This window comes from Desarmillaria tabescens, assembly GCF_030435595.1.
Source record: "Desarmillaria tabescens strain CCBAS 213 chromosome Unknown EV420scaffold_1, whole genome shotgun sequence".
In the NCBI taxonomy this organism is placed as follows: Eukaryota; Fungi; Basidiomycota; class Agaricomycetes; order Agaricales; family Physalacriaceae; genus Desarmillaria; species Desarmillaria tabescens.
The window spans coordinates 2,099,019-2,115,069 of NW_026848300.1; the positions used below are offsets into that span (position 1 = coordinate 2,099,019).

General features: G+C 47.2%; 6 protein-coding genes across 6 annotated transcripts; all 6 read left to right on the top strand.

Annotated features, from left to right (window-relative positions):
• Nucleotides 1-140: 140 nt before the first annotated feature.
• On the top strand, nt 141-3,032 carry EV420DRAFT_1496542 (Sodium/calcium exchanger protein-domain-containing protein). The gene is made up of 6 exons (XM_060470891.1): nt 141-481; nt 531-1,212; nt 1,267-2,160; nt 2,211-2,401; nt 2,457-2,558; nt 2,618-3,032. The coding sequence occupies exons 1-6, from the start codon at nt 293-295 to the stop codon at nt 2,909-2,911; spliced, it is 2,352 nt and encodes a 783-aa protein (XP_060339575.1). The 5' UTR covers nt 141-292; the 3' UTR covers nt 2,912-3,032.
• On the top strand, nt 3,033-4,080 carry EV420DRAFT_1496545 (uncharacterized protein). The gene is made up of 4 exons (XM_060470892.1): nt 3,033-3,120; nt 3,170-3,778; nt 3,830-3,892; nt 3,948-4,080. The coding sequence occupies exons 2-4, from the start codon at nt 3,273-3,275 to the stop codon at nt 3,958-3,960; spliced, it is 582 nt and encodes a 193-aa protein (XP_060339576.1). The 5' UTR covers nt 3,033-3,120; nt 3,170-3,272; the 3' UTR covers nt 3,961-4,080.
• On the top strand, nt 3,767-5,851 carry EV420DRAFT_64171 (uncharacterized protein). Its single transcript, XM_060482890.1, has 4 exons — nt 3,767-3,778; nt 3,830-4,176; nt 4,233-5,096; nt 5,146-5,851. Exons 2-4 carry the CDS (start codon nt 4,134-4,136, stop codon nt 5,598-5,600), a joined length of 1,362 nt encoding a protein of 453 aa, XP_060339577.1. The 5' UTR covers nt 3,767-3,778; nt 3,830-4,133; the 3' UTR covers nt 5,601-5,851.
• A 2,777-nt stretch (nt 5,852-8,628) lies between these two features.
• Nucleotides 8,629-9,245, top strand: EV420DRAFT_1472947 (uncharacterized protein; the record flags this gene model as incomplete). Its single annotated transcript, XM_060469095.1, has 4 exons — nt 8,629-8,889; nt 8,943-8,960; nt 9,019-9,099; nt 9,153-9,245. The coding sequence occupies 4 exons, from the start codon at nt 8,629-8,631 to the stop codon at nt 9,243-9,245; spliced, it is 453 nt and encodes a 150-aa protein (XP_060339578.1).
• A 757-nt stretch (nt 9,246-10,002) lies between these two features.
• Nucleotides 10,003-13,283, top strand: EV420DRAFT_1496560 (Rho GTPase activation protein). Its single transcript, XM_060470893.1, has 10 exons — nt 10,003-10,355; nt 10,418-10,551; nt 10,608-11,048; nt 11,107-11,346; nt 11,401-11,553; nt 11,604-11,759; nt 11,813-11,917; nt 11,967-12,682; nt 12,729-12,855; nt 12,909-13,283. The coding sequence occupies exons 1-10, from the start codon at nt 10,211-10,213 to the stop codon at nt 13,002-13,004; spliced, it is 2,313 nt and encodes a 770-aa protein (XP_060339579.1). The 5' UTR covers nt 10,003-10,210; the 3' UTR covers nt 13,005-13,283.
• EV420DRAFT_1496562 (acid protease) lies at nt 13,284-15,921 on the top strand. The gene is made up of 13 exons (XM_060470894.1): nt 13,284-13,611; nt 13,657-13,865; nt 13,913-13,981; nt 14,042-14,143; nt 14,194-14,292; nt 14,341-14,474; nt 14,522-14,598; nt 14,648-14,681; nt 14,729-14,780; nt 14,838-14,892; nt 14,943-15,067; nt 15,119-15,155; nt 15,208-15,921. Exons 1-13 carry the CDS (start codon nt 13,427-13,429, stop codon nt 15,722-15,724), a joined length of 1,695 nt encoding a protein of 564 aa, XP_060339580.1. The 5' UTR covers nt 13,284-13,426; the 3' UTR covers nt 15,725-15,921.
• Nucleotides 15,922-16,051: the final 130 nt, after the last annotated feature.

Sequence of the window (16,051 nt, forward strand, 5' to 3'; positions counted from 1 at the left end):
CGACGAATCCTCTTGGTCAAGGTGATTACAGGCAAAGGATATGACATGTAGTTCCAAAATGTAACAGCAGCAGATGTACTTGTGCTATTTTCCATAAATTATTTCTTCTGTACTGCCTTGGTAGGCTGAGTTTTTTATGTCAGAGATGACGCGCCTGACCAACAACTGACGGCCTGACGGTCCGATGAGCGGCCGAAATCAATAGATCCAAACAAAATTTACGTCGGCTAACGGAAGCCTGAACACATGGTTCTGTAATGCGCATTCCATTGCCTGACCCTCCCTCTTTATCATGTCGTTCGTGACGTCTCGGTTCATTTTCGTATTTCTTCTGGTCCTGAACGCGGTTCTTCTATCACGGAGTCGCTACGGCCAAGTATCAGATGTGTCACTGCTTCACGGGGAGAACAGTTTGGTCAAGCGCATTTCGTTGGAATTTAGGAATCTACAGGTCTTAGCAGACGAACCACTGGCGAACGAGGTAAATTCCCAGTACTTTTCGCGACATGGTTGTATAACGGTATCTTCAGTGTCGCCCAATTGCGTTTCCTCCCAACCTTCAGTGCAGCCATGTCGAGACCCAATGCCCAAGCCCCGGAACATTTCTTTCCATCAACTATCTCCGGGATTACTTTTGCACAAAGCCTCAATTACGGCCGCTCGTTTTCGTAGGCCTTATTGTTTGGCTCATCTTTCTGTTCTCGACCCTCGGCATCAGTGCCTCAGATTTCTTCACGCCAAATCTTGCTACCATCGCCCAGTTGCTGGGACTTGACGAGAACGTTGCTGGAGTAACGTTTTTAGCATTTGGGAATGGTAGTCCGGATGTCTTCTCCACGTTTTCAGCAATGCGAGCCAACTCCGGAAGCCTCGCCATCGGGGAGTTGCTAGGCGCCGCGTCCTTCATCGTCTCGTGCGTTGTGGGGTCTATGTGTATCATCAAGCCGTTTGAGGTAAACCGGGGGCATTTCTTACGTGATGTGGGATTCTTTACTGTTGCGGTTAGCCTTCTCTTGGCCATCCTGTGGGATGGCCAAATCCGGCCATGGGAGGCAGCAATCATGATTGTTTTGTATGTCATCTATGTCGTCTATGTCGTCGTCGGAACGTGGTGGGGACGGAGGCGTAGTATGCAAAGACTAAACGAAACCTTGGCACGTTCAGAGTACGCAGACGATGAGACACTGCAACAAGAGCCTTACAGGGACGACCGTAAGCCTTGTATATATTTTTTGTTATATCCCCAATGAAATCCAAATGTCATAGCTTCTTCATCGCCACCGAGGATATCACTTCCGGTACCGCCGTCTCAACGAGTTCGCGCTATATCCGCCCCTGGCCCTCTGCGACTACAAACCAACCTTCCTCCAAGACCGCATTCCCGCTCACCATCACCATCCTCTTCATATAGTCATACACATATGCCATCATTCTCCTTAGTCGGCGCTCTCGAGTTTCGCCAAGTAGTGACGTCGCTTCGCCATGAGGCAGCCAGTTCATCCTTGAACATGTTTGAAAGTCAGACGCCCTATGCCGGGGGTCATTATTATTCCCACTCTCGGTCGCGTCCTCGCACACCTATTAGAGAGATTGATCAATGGGATACCACCCAAGGACTACCTTTGAACGAACGTCCACCCCAGCTTCTTGTGACGCCAGCCACTGAGGAAGCTGAGGAGATTCATGAACATGGGCGTTACTTGGACAATGCCTCTCCCTCAACAATGACGGCATCACTCCCATCCATCGGGCAAACGATATCTGATACCGAGACGGACTCGCAGACGTATGTTCCGCCATCTCCGCATGGCATGTTTTATATCCTAGGAGAGATCTATCATACCCTATTTCCATCCCTGCATCGTTTCCGCAGCCAGAGTGTGCTCGGAAAGGTTGCGTCCGTTTTTGCAGCTCCTGCGGTCATGGTGTTGACATTGACGTTACCTGTTGTCGTAACGCCTTATGGTCACTCGCATCATTCCTTGGAAAAGACACTAGGAAGTGACCGCGATCTAATCGGCTTTGAGGAAGAAGGGATCGAGCGAGTGTTGATTGCCGAAGAGGAAGTACAGGAAGATATGCACGGCGTCACGTTCAACAAGTGGCTCACAGCTGCTCAGTGTGTCCTGGGGCCATTGTTCTGTGTTGGTGTGCTTTTCAGTTCGTTCGTTCCACTCGTTAGCTGGTGTATCATCTTATTGGTTTCGTAGGCGGAACTTCCCAGCTTCCATGGCTATTACTTGCTGCAGGTATTACTGGCTTCGCAGCGGCCATCTTGGTGGCTGTTTTCGCGGAGAAGGGAGAGCACCCAACGTTTCGAATGACACGCTGTTCTATGGGCTTCTTTGTTGCTGTAGTGTGGATAATGGCCATCGCTGATGAAGTTGTCAACGTCTTACAGGTAATGAAAATCATCGTCTCTTACTGCTGTTCGTCTTCACACCAGACTTCCTTAGACTTTTGGCTTTCTTTTTGGGCTATCAGATGCCATCATCGGTTTGACCATCTTTGCTGTGGGCAATTCACTGGCTGATCTGGTGGCCAATATGAGTGTAGCCGTAAGTCTATCAATCTTTCAACGGCCATGTCCTTTCTGATAATGATATTCGTTACCTAGGTCTTTGCCCCCATCATGGGCTTCTCGGCATGTTTTGGTGGACCGATGTTGAACATCCTCCTTGGCGTAGGTATCTCCGGGATGTATATAACGACCCATACATCGGAGCCCTACAAGCTAAATTTTGGAACCACGCTCTTTGTGTGTACAGTAGGACTGATAGCGTTGTTGGTGACGACACTCATCGTAGTGCCGTATAACGGCTATGTTCTATCTCGGCCGTGGGGCATATTTCTGATACTCTCTTACATGGCTATCATGGTTATCAACGTTGTTGTTGAGCTGGAAGGGTGATTTCAGCACTGCTCTATCTACGTGCATTATGTATATTATCAAGCTAATGGAGGGATCTTTCGTATACGGTACTTAATTATATACACAGCTTTATAACAGCATTGCATTGCATCAGTGATGCACTGCCTCTTTCGACTTGATATAAACAGCCATCTCGCATCTTGAACAGCCTTATATTACTTGGTTCATCTTCGTCATAAACTCGTACAGTATGTCACCAGGCCATCGTCGCAAGAGCATCGATTCATCAGACTCCAGTTCCAGCTCAGACTCTGATTCTTCTTCGCACAAGAAGTACGGGAAGGTGAAGAAGGATAAAAAGGATAAGAAGGACAAGAAAGACAAGAGCAAGAAGGACAAGATGGAACATACTGGCACTCCAGGATTCCCCCAGGTGATGCCCTTGATGCCTCAGCCCCATTTCGAACAGCAGCGCGCCCCGTCTGCCGGTCACCAGGCGCCCATCCAGCAGCCCCCCAGCTCTGGCTTCCGTATTCCGTTGCATTCGTCCTCTGCCTTCCCGCAGCAGAATATTGCTGGACCACCTCCATGCCATGATCTCGACGGATCCCCAGTCTACATTGGTTCTGCCATTTTCGATAAATCAGTCCATCCATGCAAGATCGGGCCTCATCTTCATATCCCTTGCTCAGTTGCCTATGGCGGTGGCGAGGTGGGCCACCAGGGGCGCTACGATCTCCTCCCGTTCACTCCCGATACCATGGAGTTTGTACTCACCTCTCAAGGCCATGTCCCGGCTGGCAGGAGGCCGGTTGAAGGCGGCTACGAGGAAGATGGAACGCCGTTGTACCATGCCGTGGCCAAAGTCAGCGAGATTAGGGTGCCAGGAAAGACGGGCGCTCACTTGTATGTTTCTGCGATTTTTTGGATACAGTAGCGGGCTAATAATTTCCTTAGGGGTGGATGCAACGTATCCTTTGGTGGAGGTGAACATGTTGTTAGAGACAACTATGAAATCTTGTGCGTACAAGTGCCTTTTCGCACTGCTTTGAATATTCACTAACTGTATTATCAGGTGCTGGAAGTAATGGCGTAAATGTATAAATGAATGCAGAACGATTTGAAAGTATCTTGTATAGAATGTAACTGGATGTAACAATGGAATTATTTCAATGCAACGTAAAAGTACATTGTCGTCTACGCAGGACCAGGGTAACCCGGATTAGGACATCGACGCCACTCGTCTTTCCTCGTCACACCCATGCCTGAAATTATCAAAAGACAAGCTGGCCACGCATATACATGTAAGCGTCACCAATATCTCATTATTCTTGTCTTTTTTTCGAATTCATTCTTGCAGTGACCAGCGGTTTTCCACAGGAACTCGTAGAGCGAATCATCGACAATCTCGAAGATGATCTCGTTACTTTACTTAACTGCTCCCTCGTTTGCAAATCTTGGGTAGTTCGCAGTCGCTTTTACATCTTCCGGACACTAGATATCGATATCAAACTGGGAAATACTCTCCGGTCCGGGATAGAGAGTTATCGTGATGAAGATTATATCCGGGATCTTGCCCGCGTTTTGACCAGACGATGCAAGCGTCTTCACGACTGTTTTACGAACGGCATCTACATTCCACAGCTCATTCGGTCCCTTCGTCTGAGTCTTGACATGGACTTTGCCCGTTTCCGCCAAGCTCCCCCCTTGTCCCAGATACTTTCGGCACCACAACGTGTTCAGCACCTTCAGCTTGACCTGAGATATCTCCGCGAGATTTCCTCCAGCGTTAAGACTGCAATTCATGGCTTGCTTCAATTGCAGTCGCTCACTCGACTGGATATCAACATTTCTCCAGCAGACGATTATTACGGTCTCACTCCCCTCTTGAGCTGGACTTCGAGCTCCGTAACAGAGCTGAGGCTCACCAGCGTTGGCACGCTTGGTCCGCGAATGCGACTACCACATATCTTCAATCCTGACATGGGTGTACGAAAGGCAGTCATCCACACCTTATATCTAGATCTTTCTAATCCTCGAACGTTGGATGCTATCTGCCCTTGGCTTACGCATTCGCAGTCCCCCTTCGACTTTTCCTCTATACGTCGGCTACACATCTGGGCCCACAATTTCGACTATCAAACGGCCATGGCGCCTCTTCTCCGCGCTGCCACCTCGTTGCAACATCTAGAAGTGAACGTTTTGAATCATGACATATCCTATTGTACGTTTCTCATTCAAACCCTCAAACTCTCAGTTCAATGTTGTCATAGCATTCTTTACTGCATCCAATGAGACGCATCTCTTACCTAACCTTCGGTTCCTCAAATTCTCTACTCGAAGTGGCGACACGCATTTCACTCCGGTTAGCCATATTGACAATACGCTCTCCCGCATAGGATCTCCCATGCTAGAAGAAGTTCAGATTGACGTCAGTGTGAGGGGTCCTTTCAAGGTCTACCCCACCGTCATAGAGCTTTTTTGCAATGCAACGAGGTGGGCCCAGGTTGATGCATGGCTAGCCGGGCCCATGCATCAAAATCTCCGCAAGGCTGAGATCCACATCGACTTCGACCAGGATATAGGATCAACATGGCCTAACATGAACCAGAGGAGGACAGCAATAACAAGCCATTTTCCACTTGCTGAGGCATCTGGTATATTCAATCTTATTCTGACGAATAGTATCTACGATCGGGCTCTGATGTGCAGGACTGTATTCCCCTAGACTGAACGTTAATATTCACGTACATTGTCATAGATGCCCGCAAGCAATACATACTAGCACACAAAGTTGAAGCGACCCTGTTTCGATGTTCGATCACCCTCCGTCGAGGCACGTTGAGCATCGGGGTATCCTGCTTATCTAAATCCTGAGCTGTATTAGGGTGGGATAAGAGTGGGTTTATAGTTGGACACGCTTACAATGATAAGAATGTTTCGAGAAGATTTCACGCCAGAATACCAACGTCGGCTAAGCCAATGAGACAGCAGCCTGAGCTTCGAGATCTTCACGAGGCGAATGGATGGATCAAAAACCTGAATGACTCCCCGGCTTCATCGACATCCCTCTCAGAGCTCCACTTTTAACGGAACAAAATCCATACCTGTCTTTTTAGGTCCTCAGGGATGGCCAACGCGTAACGCGTGTCTTCTTTCTAGTAAGCCAGTGATCGATCAATCATATGAGAGACTTTCACCCTCGAAGGATGCAATTGAGTTTTTTTGATGATTGCACGACTGTGAACGGGGTAAAGGTACACAGGTTGTGCCTGCCGCCTGGTCTCCCGTTAAAGATTGAGTTCATACAGTAAGGGAGAGGAGAACAGGAGCTAGAACAAGTGAGGGACATTGATACTTGGTTAGCAAGGAAAGCTCAAAACCTTCGCCTATCCTCTCAGTTCGAGGAGTAAGGAACCTAATACCTCTAATTACTTCCTTCTACAATAAACGTCTTTCCCCTTTCCAGGCTGGAAAAACAGACGGCCATCGTGGAGGATGTCGTCACCTAGCTGGCAACTTAGCGCCTCAGCTGGATCAATCTCCGAGGCCCACGCTTAAACGAATTCTACAAGAATCGCTGCTGACGCGATAGAAGTGAGAGACGTATAGATAGAATGTTGACATTATTGTCAACATCAGCGCTGGTTTATGTGTGTCTATGGCACTAGCAACAATGAATAGATAGACGCCAATAGGCGCTCCACAATCGTTGATCTGATTCCCTTACCTAGATATCTTCTAAAACGCGCCGCGAAAGGTCTTCTGCGACAAATAGGATCATCTGCTCTCTTGCTTCATGGAAAGAGCGAGGTTGCTTACCATACTTAGTGAGGTTCCATGACAGCATATGTATTGAAGGACTAAGGCGAGCTCCGTACCTGCAGCGCGATTCGTCTTTTCTCGACTCTGCTGACTTGAACCAATGAGACAAAAGGGTGCTGTTCGCCTTCAGATGGGCCGATTCAATCGCCCGTCAGGGATATTTTATTCAACATCCATATGTTCCTGAAAGAGGCGAGGATCGTTGGGAAAATTGTTGATCGAAGAACTCAGTGAACTGGATAAAATCTATATAGGGCAGAGAGATAAGCACGCAAAAAAGGAATCAAGGTTCAAAGTCATGATACTTATTTCATTTTGAATTCTGGAGGAACGTTATATATTAAAGAAACGACAAGTCAATTCATCAATCTTAGTCCTTCTTTACAAGACATGCGGAAGTGCCTAGGACATCATGGTACATACCGCGCTGCCCAGGGTCAGGAATGATTCATGACGGTCAAGTGACGTTTGGATGGGCGTGTAGATTACAGGATCTGGATTCTGGAACAGCTACCAGCAGGCGGTGCTTGCACGTTGGTGAGGTGACGATGTTCTAGCTCCATGCCCTAAGTAAATCAGGTCGCTTTACCCCATTCACTTTGCGAAGGTCTCGCATGTTATAACCTTCGCAACAAGATCTTAGCCGTACACCGAAGTAACGTTTAAAGACCGAATGACATTCGGACTGGAACGGAAACCTGTAGCATAAAATTGCCTCGCTTGAAATGTTAAAAGTTATTGTCAGTTATTAAATTCAATTCTAAGAGAGCAGTGCCGACTTGGCCGATAGTATTGAAAGAAATCTTTGTTCGGAACGGTGAATATAAATATGATCAGAAAAGGAAGACTGGACAGTGAAAAGAATGGCACTCATCCTAAGCTTAAACAGTAACTACTACGCATTATTCTTCCCCCCGGCATCTTGTGATAACTCGGCAACGATTGATGTCGGCGTGAGTGGAATTCGGTTAGACTGCGGTGGACGCTACCTATGTAATTTTCAAAGAAATACCGGCCGTTGAGGCAGATTCATGAAGTGGAACCATGCCGAGGAACTTGGATGCGCTGGAGAAGATGAGGGAGCTGACGCGTTACTGATTGCGGGAACTCGGGCCGCTCCGAAACCGATCTTCTCAACATCATGGCAATTTCCGCTAGTAGTAGTAACGTCATTCCTTTTTTCTCTCAAGCTACCTCAATCCGGTGTCCACAGCAATAAGCACTCAGCTGGTGGACAGCTTCAATACCACGGATAGCTCTCTCTGGATTCTCTTCTCCCGCCATGGTGTATAACATTTAAGCTCAGAGCTCGATATTATCATTCTGACCAGTCGAGTTTACTACTATAGCTGTGGCGTCGACGTCTGACATCACAGATTACACCAGTGCGCCTCTGGCACTCCTGTCGTTTCCGTCGCCAAGCAATTTTTTTCATTTATTCCATGCTTGGACGCTTAGCTCTCATCGAAATAACGTTGCGAACATTGCCTTCCCGCTGCCGTTTACCCTCACAATCCATGTGATGCACCGACACGGAGTAAAGAAAGATGCTGCGCGTGCTTGGACCAATCAATAACGCTGTATCAGCGAACGCGTCATTAGTATAAACATTTCCACATATCGACGTGGTTTGGACGCGATATTGCGGCTCACAGGAACGGTGCCGATCATCAGGCTCTGTGAACTCTGAAACGGTCCTGTCGCTTCGATCATACTATGGACTGTCTGCCGGCATGGGCTCCCATTGAATTGAAAATACTGTGCCTATACTCTCGGGACTAAACTGTTTGCCAAACAGGCTGCTGTATTGGCCACAACGCTTATCTGGTTCCCATGGATCTCGAAAATGGACTAGAGGTGTATATGAAACCTATAAAGGATAGGGAAAGTCCAGGGTCTTGGTTCTATCAGGTCGCTTCCCTCGACGTGTCATGGCATTCCATAGTCTTCCCGCTGGATATTATCCTCCCCAAGGACCACAAAGACCGTCACCTATTTCTTATGAACAGAACCCTCCTTCTTACATGCAGAGCAATGCCTTTGCGACTCCTTATGTTCAACAGAAGCCTTCTCCAATGACTACACCTCAATACTCATATGACCCGCCTGATTCCTCTTCTCCCGGGCGTCCTAACTCGTCCTCCACTACTTCAAATCCACAAACCTCAACGCAATCAGCAACCAGTAGCATGGTACGTCTGAATCAGTCCGTCTATTTCCCATTGACATTGTGCCACCGCCGCAGACAAAATTATTCGGTCTCGTGAGTATCATTATTCTCAAACCTAGATGAAGGAGTTACGCGGCTCAATTATTGACAGAATGAAGAAGTTCAAGTGCAAATTGAAGGCCGCAGATGGGTCATCGGTATAATCATTAGCGTATTATCTCTCTTCGATAGAGTAGGTGCCTGGCGATTCGATGACTGGATGTAAAGCTGATCTTTGCGAAATAGCTGGGCTATGGCTACAGGGTCAAGTATGCCAGTACGAACGGTCGGTGGAAAGAAGGCGCTTTTCCCGTTGACCACATCCAACCCAGGCATTAGGGTCTTACATCAATTCTCGTTTCGTCTTGCTTTTTGCATACGTTGATCCTGTCAGTACATACGATACAGTTCTAGTGATCATAACACTATATAGTGTATGGTATGAGACTATAATCTGTGTCATGTTTCAATCTTGTTTCTCCATCTGTGATTCAATTATTCATTGTCCACCGCAAATGATGCCCTGAGATTTCCGGGGTCAATTAGAGAATGAGAGGGCTAGCGCCTTCGAAGTATTGGCTTAGCCGTATGTATACCGGAGGTACTTCCGTAAAGATGGTTTTGGAATGCATGTAAATGGCATGTTTCTTCAGGAACAGACGCCCACCGCCAATTTATAGCGATATCAAAGATGAAACAAGAGCAACCGATCGCGAAAAGACGGCGTCAAGGAAGTCCAGTGACTTGCTAATGAATAGGGTCGCTTATTGAGCCGCATTCAGATGGGGAAACTTCAAGTTGGCCGTGTTGGATGTGAGTAGAATATTTAACTGAAATGGCCTCCTTCTGCACATGAAGAAACTAGGTTTGTTCCTTCGCAAACAGAAATAAGTCCTTGCCATTGCAGTTCTAGAGGTTCCGTAGCCAGCACATGGTACGTGATGAGACTGCCGCGAGTCGTTCAGAAAAGCTGGACGGCATCATCGAAATAAGCAAAGACAATAACGTTACGCGGTCAATATTGAAATATTGACGGCCAAGCACGGCATTTTGCGATGTTGACAGGTGTGTGGCTGTGCTTGTGGCAGCCGAAGGACTTCCCAGTACTCAGGTCACCATCTTCATCTTTCTCCATTGTCTTGATACCCAAATCCCTCGTTTGTCCTCATTCTTGAAGCTCTTTTGCTGTTGCAGGTTCACAGGCATTGGCGCTGCTTTAGTCATCCCGATTCCTCCAGTCACATCTCCCAAACAGCACTTGTTCAGCTTCCAATATCCTTATTCATTTTTCTTAAACGACCATCATGTCCTATCCCGACCAACCTGGATCACCTAGCACCATGTCTGGGAGGCGGCATACCAATCGAAACACTAATCGCTACAGCGTAACAGCACTCTTTAGCATGGCTGCTGAGCAGGATGTTGAAGTCGAGGATGAATTGGCGAGAGGTACGTCGTTTACGGTCTCTCTCATGTCCGGCTACAATGGCCACTTACAACTGTTTGAACAGCTCAAAAGCGTCTGCGTGACTTAAAAGGCAAAATTTCTGCGCAGTCCAAGAAGAACTTCGTCCTCGAGCGCGATGTGCGATATCTTGACTCTCGGATCGCATTATTGATACAGAACCGAATGGCTTTGGATGAGGTGTGTACTATCTGCTCTAACGGCGTCCCGGCTGCCTTGACGGCGATTTTATTCAGCAACGCGAAGTGGAGAGAACACTGGAAGAAGTGGATCCTACGGAAGGGCACTACCCAGACGACCGGAGGCTCCAACAATACTCTAACCTTTTTTTCCTTCTTCAATCAGAACCCCGACACATTGCCGCTCTATGTCGCCTGGTCAGTCTGTCTGAGATTGATACCCTCCTTCAAACGGTCATGTTCACGCTATACGGCAACCAATATGAAAGCAGAGAAGAACACCTCCTTCTAACGATGTTCCAGTCAGTTCTATCAGCCCAGTTTGAGACTGCCACAGAGTTTGGCTCTCTGCTTCGCGCTAATACCCCTGTCTCTCGAATGATGACCACTTATACCCGGCGGGGTCCAGGACAGAGCTATCTCAAGAGCGTTCTTGCGGAGCGTATCAATAGCTTGATTGAGCATAAAGATCTCAATCTGGAAATTAATCCGGTCAAGGTGATTTCTGTCCTTGTCATTTATTGGACCTCAATGAAATCTGTTTGACTCTGCTTAGGTTTACGAACAAATGATCAACCAAATCGAGGAAGAGACTGGGTCCCTTCCGCCAAATCTTCCTCGCGGTGTGGCCCCGGAAGTTGCTGCCGAAAATCTTGATGTTCAGGCGATTATTGCACCGCGCTTAACGATGCTCATGGAGATCGCCAACAGTTTTCTGTTAACCATTATCGAGAGCCTAGAGAGTGTTCCTTACGGTATTCGCTGGATCTGCAAACAGATCAGAAGTTTGACACGGGTGCGTGGGCTCATTCCAACAAGAATATCACAGCTAAGTCAGCTATGCGATTAGCGCAAATATCCTGAGGCCACTGACTATGCTATCTGTTCTTTGATTGGTGGCTTTTTCTTCCTTCGATTCATCAATCCCGCTATTGTAACGCCGCAAGCATATATGCTTGTTGAAGGAGTTCCGGCGAAACATCCAAGGCGGACACTGACATTGGTTAGTTCGACTAGGATCCTTTTTATCTCTGTTTCCTAATATCTGTTCAGATTGCTAAGATGCTGCAAAATCTGGCAAACAAACCGTCGTATGCCAAGGAAGTCTACATGATGACTCTCAATCCTTTCGTTGAGAACAACAAAGCCCGCATCAATCAGTTTTTGAACAATCTGTGTGAAGTAGGCGACTTCTTCGACACACTTGAGGTATATATGACTCTTTCGACTAATATCCACCATCTGACACTCTGTTTTTGTAGATGGATCAGTATATGGCGCTTTCTAAGAAGGATTTGATGATTCACATCACTCTGAATGAGCTGTACAATACGCATTCTCTCATCCTGCAGCACGTCGAAACACTGGTGCGGTGCATTCCTTTGACATTGCAGCATGCCATTAACCCTCTTTCAGTCGCCAAACGATAAGCACCATCTCCGTATCTTGACAGACGAGCTTGGCGCTGCGCCACTCCAGGTTCCGCGCAAAGAGAACCGAACCATCGAGCTTAATCTATATAGCCGCTGGGAGACGCCCGTTCAGGATATTCAAAGTGCGTTGATGGATACGGTGTCGTCAAGTGACATGCTATACATGGAAACGAAATCGATCTTTGTCCAACTCATTCGATCGATACCTCACGCGGCGGAGAAGCAACCATACAATCTAGCTGCCATCGCCGAACGTGCCGCGACAACCAAAGATGCCACTCTTGTACGGAAAGGCATCAAGGTTAAGGAGATGCTGCGGGAGTTGGAAGAACAGAAAATCGTTGAACAGGCTGACGGTTACAAACTCATGCAGGATGAAGTCGCAGCTGAACTCGTGCATCTAGGGAACTTGCGAGAGAAAGTCCTGTTAGAGACCAAGTCATTGGAGGCAGTCTACAAGACCATATGCGATCACAACAATTACATGCGCTCGCAGCTGGAACAGTACAAAGCCTATCTTCAGAACGTACGTTTGACCGCGTCGAAAGACAAGGGCAGCAGTACTGGAGTGGGCGTCATCACTGTCGGAGGCAAGGAGAAGAAGCCGGCCAAAGCTGTCGTTTTGGGCCCATATAGATTTACTCATGCGCAGCTCGAGAAAGAGGGTATCATAGTTGAGAGCAACGTACCCGATAATCGGTAAGTGGGTATCAGGATCTTTTTGCACCTCGCTTATCCTGGTTAGGCGACCCAATATCTATTTCAACATAACGTCGCCTACACCAGGGACATTCATTATCGCTCTGCACTACAAAGGTAGAGAAAGAGCAATCCTTGAGATGGACCTCAAGATTGATGATCTACTTGAGAAGGTTTGCACGCTTCTTCAATGGCAGTTCCAGGGCAATGACAGATTCTTCCGCAGCAAAAGGATAACAAACACCTTCTGGATCTGGAGTATGTTCAATTGAATGTCCCTAAAGTGCTTGGTCTTCTGAAGAAGGTGTTCGCCAAGCGATGATTGTTATACACTTTTTATTCTATCCTTAAACTTTCGTTCTTGTTTATATTTCTTTCCGTGGTTCTCATATGCTCTCCTTATATATCTTGTTTTCTTTCCGGGCCGGATATCGTTGACCATCTTTTCCCGTCGGATGTACTATTCTCATTGTACTACAGGTACTAAAACTTGTTGTCGATTACTCTGTAACATCAGAAATCCAGAATTGTATATTCGTAGTGCCATTATATCGGCACAGTGCGCTGCTCGGCTATTTTAGCCACATGGTTTCCGCCGCCCTGTCAGAAATAGTTTCATCAGGACGTCCACTGCGGACTTCTTGGCTGTGTTTTCCCACCTGCGTCTTTCCTTTGTCTTCTACCATATATTTACTTCCGGACCTTTCCTTTTCATTTCGGATGTACGCCAAGTGTTGGTGATCCATGATGTGGTCAGCTTTCACGACTTGCGCCTGGCTCTTTGTTTTCGCCCAAGCTGTCGGTGTTGCTGCTCGGTATGCGGCCAGGTCTTCACCACTCATCCTTCCTCTTCAATCGTACGCTCGTCGGGACGTCAATGTCAATGGCGCGCATGCTGGCATTACTACCGTGGGCATGGCCACCACTCAGTATGTCGACTGAGTTTACATCATGAATCTCACTCAATGGATCAGAGCATATTTCGCTATCCTCAAGGCTGGCGCGACAACGTTTCGGGTAGCGCTAGACACTGCATCCGCAGATTTATGGTTAATATCTACCCAATGTACCACGGACGTCTGCAAAGCAGTCCCACGCTACCCCTTGCAATACAAGAGTGGTACCTTCGTTACGGTCAACAACAACTCGACGGCATTCAGTGTTAGCTATTCAGATGGAACTGGTACGTTATGATTTGTTGAACCGTAGCCTTCCTTGACCTCTGCGTAGGCGCGGAAGGTTTCGTCGCGAAAGAAACCATTCAGCTTGCCAACTTGACGGTATCAAACCAAGCCCTTGGTTGGTCCGGCTTCTTTTGAAACGTCAGATATACTTAGGACGTGGATGATTTTTTGATAGGCCTTATGACTTCGTCGAACGTGACATTTACCGACGATATCAGTGGCATATTCGGACTTGGTTTTCCTCGACTCTCTAGTTTTTCTAACACTGTTACGAATTGTATGTCTTCTTGATCCATATGCAGGCATCTAAATGACCATACTGTTTAGCTACCCCTTTTTTCATCCGGCTAGCGCAGCAAGGCGTCTTGGATTATCCCGTGTTTGGTTTGAGTCTCACTCGCAATGACACAGGCTCGCTCTCTATAGGTACGTCATTTTGCCATTTTATTAAGAATCTTTATAACCTCTTCCTAGGTGCTATTGATTCATCTGTAGTCACTAACATCACCAATGTTGGGTGGCATGAGGTCGTAGAATTTGCGCCCATTGGCACGGAGAACAATGTGTCCAGCTACCTGCAATGGGCTATTCCCCTGGATAGTTTTGCGGTATGTCTTATCTTCTATACATCAGCAAAAACTCAACCACTTATCAGATTAACGGATCGTCTCTGGCGCCCTCACCGACATACCCAAATATCACGAATAATGCCTCCCTGGCAATGTTTGATGTGTAAGCCTTATTTGCCTCTGCTATAAGTCAAACAACTCAATTGCCGCAGCGGAAACAACGGTATATACGGACCTTACCAAGATGTAAGCTCCCATCGTTCCGACATGTATAGTCTTTAATCATATGATAGGTATCGCGCCTATTTGCTGCGATTAGCGGTTCCCGACTCGTTGATACCAATCGTGAGTTTTCATGAACACCGGGCCATAGCTACCGACATGAAACCTTTCACGTTTCAGTAGGATTATGGGCCATACCCTGTGATACGCTGATTCCTATGTCATTTACCTTTGGGTATGCCGTTTATTTTCTATTGGTCTTAAAAGTCTAATAGGATTGTTCAGGGAGCAGACTCTCACTCTTCAGCCCACGGACTATCTTATCGGGCCTGCGTCCGATAACCCGAATCTCTGTTTGTCTTGGCCAGGTGCCACATCGCCCAGTTCAGATGGCATTGATTGGCAGATGGGTCGGTCTTTGTCATCGCTGACGCTTAATACTGTAGCTTATCCCCTTTCAGGTGTGCCTTTCCTTCGAACTGTTTATGCTGCCTTCAGGTAAAGTATATTGCAATACGTCTTGATGAGAATAAATCTTATCGTCGGTCAGTTACGGGATCAATACCAAGGAGCCGCCCATGATAGGATTTTATCCTCTTAAAAATGCGACTAATAGCACGGAGTCCGTAGCAATGATCTCGTCATTCCTTTCTTCTGCATCAGCTACGGTGGCCACAGCATTACCAAACTCTCTCCTATCAACGCCCACCTATACGACACCCTCTTATACTTTCAACTCGTCGATCAGTGCCCCCACAGGCGGGATCGTTGCTACCGAGCTCGCCAACACCACCTACAGTCCTATATTCGCGCAATATGCCACCAATATTTCGGCGATGCCTACGATAGCCCCAACAGACGCATTGGAAACATATATCGTAACTGACACCTCTGGAGTAGTTACTACCATCACTTCCACAGCATCGGTAGCTTCTGTTACGCTTGGTATACCACCCGGCTGGACTTCTGGTGTGGTTTCGCTCCACACCCCATTATCGAGGACACACTTCCTTTGTTTCTTATTGCCTGTAGCTTTACTATATATCTCGGACCATCTATTCTCATAGGCTTTGTATAAATTGCATTCGCACATCTTCGAGCGTTTTCGTCCAGTTTCTAACTTATCATGTAGTAATTAACCCGTCATAGCTCTGAACAGGCTTAGCTGGGAATTGCCGGCACCCAAACATGTTGACTCGCAATGTTACAGCAAGCAGTAACTAATTCAATCAAAATCAGTGCTAGATTTTAAAAAACAGCATGGTTTTTGAAGGGAGAGTGCTAATAACACAACGGTAGATATTACCGCCTTAAGTAACGGCGGATATCACGTGAAATCAACGCGGCCAACGCGGACGCGTCGCGTTCGTTACTTGTCACATTAGTGACAGTCA